The sequence below is a fragment of the Coturnix japonica genome, unplaced genomic scaffold, assembly GCF_001577835.2.
Source record: "Coturnix japonica isolate 7356 unplaced genomic scaffold, Coturnix japonica 2.1 chrUnrandom676, whole genome shotgun sequence".
NCBI lineage: Eukaryota > Metazoa > Chordata > Aves > Galliformes > Phasianidae > Coturnix > Coturnix japonica.
In genome coordinates, this window is record NW_015440040.1 from 1 (window position 1) to 3,625 (window position 3,625).

Genomic DNA, 3,625 nt, shown 5'->3' on the forward strand with positions numbered 1-3,625 from the left:
CCCAACCCCATTGGGTAGAGACCCCCCAACTCACTTAGAGGACCCTCCCAACTCAACCCAACCAACCCCATTTTAGAGACCTCAGCCCCATTGGAGACCCCCCACTCACCCAACCCATTTAGAGACCCCCCAGCCCCACTTGGAGACCCCCCAACCCAACCCCATTTAGAGACCCCCAGGCCCCACTTGGAGACCCCCCAACCCAACCCAACCCCATTTAGAGACCCCCCAGCCCCAATAAGAGACCCCCCCACCCACCCAACCCCATTTAGGGGACCCCCAGCCAATAAGAGACCCCCAACCCAAACCCAACCCCATTTAGACCCCCCGCCCAATTACAGAGCCCCCAACCCAACCCAAACCATTTAGAGGACCCCCAGCCCCAATAAGAGGACCCCACCCAAACCCAACCCCTTTAGAGACCCCCCACCCCAATAGAACCCCCCCAACCACCCAACCATTTAGAGAAACCCCCAGCCCAACCTGGACGTACCCCCCAGCACCACCTTGGACGGACCCCCAACCAAACCCAACCCATTTAGAGACGCCCCACCCCATTTGGAGACCCCCCCACCCAACCCAACCCATTTAGAGACCCCCAACCCCACTTGGAGACCCCCCAACCCAACCCAACCCCATTTAGAGACCCCCGAATCCCATTTAGAGACCCTCCAGCCCCACTTGGAGACCCCCCAACCCAACCCAACCCATTTGGAGACCCCCCATCCCACATGGCGCCCCCCATTCCCGTAGCACCTGATGACGCGGATGCGGCCGCGCAGCTCCTGCAGGGTGCCATAGAAATGGCTCACGGCGTCATCGAACTCCTTGGAGCCTTCATCCAACGTCAGCAACCGAACCGACTCCTCTGGGCCCTCCGACTCCGGGCCTGGGGGGCAAGCGGGGTGGGGTGGGGTCAGCAAGGTGGGGTATGAGATCAATTGGGGTGGGGGGTCAGTGGGGGTGGGCTGGGTCAGTGTGGTGGGATCAATGGGGAGAGGATGGGATCAATGGAGTAGTGTCAGTGGGGTGGGGGTCAGCAGGTGGGGTATGAATTCAGTGGGGTAGGGTCAGGTGGGGTTGGGGTCAGTGGGTGGGGATACGATCAGTTGGGGTTGGGGTCAGTGGGGTGGGATCATGGGGTTGGTTCGTGAGGTGGGGTGGGGTCAGTGGGGTGGGTATGATCAATGGTAGGGGTCAGTGGAGGGTGGGGGTCAGTGGGGTGGGGATATGATCAATGCGGGTGGGAGGTCAGTGGGGTGGGGCTTGGGTCAGTGTGGTGGGTCAATGGGGAGAGGATGGATTCAACTGGGTGACTGTCAGTGGGTGGGGTACGATCAATGGAGGTTAGAATCAATGGGGTAGAATCAATGGGGTGGGGTCAGCGGGGTGGGGATACAATCAATGGGGTAGAATCAGTGGGGTCAGGTCAGTGTGGTGGGGGTGGGATCAATGGGGTGGGGTCAGATGGAGGTGGGGATCGATCGTGGGGTGGGGTCATGAGTGGGATACGATCAGTGGGGTTCAGGTGTGAGGTGGGGTCAGTGGAGTGGGGATACGATAGTGGGGTGGGGCAGGTGGGGTAGGGTATATTGATCAATGGGGTAAGGTCAGTGATGGGGTGGGGTCAGTGGGTAGGGTCAGCAGGGTGGGGATACAATCAATGGGGTAGGATCAATGGGGTAGAATCAATGGGGTGGGGTCAGCGGGGTTTGAGGATCGACTCAATGGAGTAAGAATTCATGGGATAAGAATCAATGGGGTGGGGTCAGGCGGGGTGGGGATTACAATCAATTGGGGTAGAATCAGTGGGGTCAGGTAAGTGTGCTGGGGTCGGATCATTGGGTGAGGGTCAGTGGGTGGGATATTATCAGGGGGATGGGGGATTACGATAGTGGCGTGGGCGTCAGGTTGGGGGTGGGATACGATCAGTGGGGGGGTCAGTTGGGGTGGGATCAATGGGGTTGGGTCAGTGGGGTGGGGTCAGTGGGGCCGGGGGAGGGGTACGATCAGTGGGGTAGGGTCAGTGGGGTGGGGTCAGTGGGGTGGGGATATGATCAATGGGGTAAGGGTCAGTGAGGTGGGGTGGGGTCAGTGGGGTAGGGTCAGCGGGGTGGGGATACTATCAGTGGGGTAGGATCAATGGGGTAGAATCAATGGGGTGGGGTCAGCGGGGTGGGGATACGATCAATGGAGTAGAATCAGTGGGGTCAGGTTCAGTGTGGTGGGGGTGGGATAATGGGGTGAGGGGTGGGGTCAGTGGGGTGGGGATACGATCAGTGGGGTGGGGTCAGTGAGGTGGGGTCAGCGGGGTGGGGATACGATCAATGGGGTAGAATCAATGGGGTGGGGCCAGCGGGGTGGGGTATGATCAATGGGGTAGGGTCAGTGGGGTGGAATCAATGGGGTCGGGTCAGTAGGGTGGGGATAGGATCAATGGAGTATGATCAATGGGGTAAGGTCAGCGAGGTGGGGTGGGGTCAGTGGGGTCAGGATACGATCAGTGGGGTGGGGTCAGTGGGGTGGGATCAATGGGGTGGGGGTGGGATCAATGGGGTAGGGTCAGTGGGGTGGGGTCAGTGGGGATTGGGATCATTTGATGGGATTAGGATCAATTGGATTGGGATCAATTGATGGGATTGGGATCATTTGATGGGATTAGGATCAATTGGATTGGGATCGATGTGATTGGGATCAATTGATGGGATTGGGATCAGTGGGATTAGGATCAATTGATAGGATTTAGATCTTTTGATGGGATTAGGATTGATTGGATTGGGATCAATTGATGGGATTGGGACCAGATGGATTGGGATCAATGGGATTGGGATCAATGGGATTGGGATCAATGGGATTGGGATCAATTGGATTAGGATCATTTGTTGGGAATGGGATCAGTGGAATTAGGATTATTTGATGGGATTGGGATCAATTGATAGGCTTTGGATCAGCGGGATTGGGATCAATGGGACTGGAATCAATTGATAGGATTGAGATCAATTGGATTGGGATCATTTGATGGGATTGAGATCAATGGGATTGGGATCATTTGATGGCCTTGGGACCAGTGGGATTAGGATCAATTGGATTTGGATCGATGTGATTGGGATCAATTGATGGGACTGGGATCAATTGGATTGGGATCAATTGATGGGATTAGGATCAATTGGATTGTGATCATTTGATGGGATTGAGATCAATTGGATTGGGATCATTTGATGGGATTGGGATCAATTGGATTGGGATCATTTGATGGGATTGGGATCAATTGGATTGGGATCAATTGATGGGATTAGGATCAATTGGATTGGGATCATTTGATGGGATTAGGATCAACTGGATTGGGATTTATGTGATTGGGAACAATTGATGGGATTGGGATCATTTGATGGGATTGGGATCATTTGATGGCCTTTGGACCAGTGGGATTAGGATCAATGGGATTGGGATAATTTGATGGGATTAGGATCAATTGGATTGGGATTGATGTGATTGGGAACAATTGATGGGATTGGGATCAATTGATGGGATTGGGATCAATTGATGGGATTGGGATCATTTGATGGGATTGGGATCAATTGGATTGGGATCATTTGATGGGATTAGGATCAATTGGATTGGGATC

The 3,625-nt window shown here is 54.6% G+C and overlaps 1 protein-coding gene across 1 annotated transcript in view; it reads right to left on the reverse strand.

The window, feature by feature from the left end:
• Nucleotides 1-731: 731 nt before the first annotated feature.
• Nucleotides 732-3,625, reverse strand: part of LOC107307563 (sarcoplasmic reticulum histidine-rich calcium-binding protein-like) — a gene marked incomplete at its 3' end in the record, with an annotated part of 10,856 nt that continues 7,962 nt past the window's right edge. The window contains exon 3 of the mRNA XM_032441881.1: nucleotides 732-889. Coding sequence (XP_032297772.1) covers nucleotides 732-889 — 158 coding nt within the window. The remainder of the gene's footprint in view (nucleotides 890-3,625) is intronic.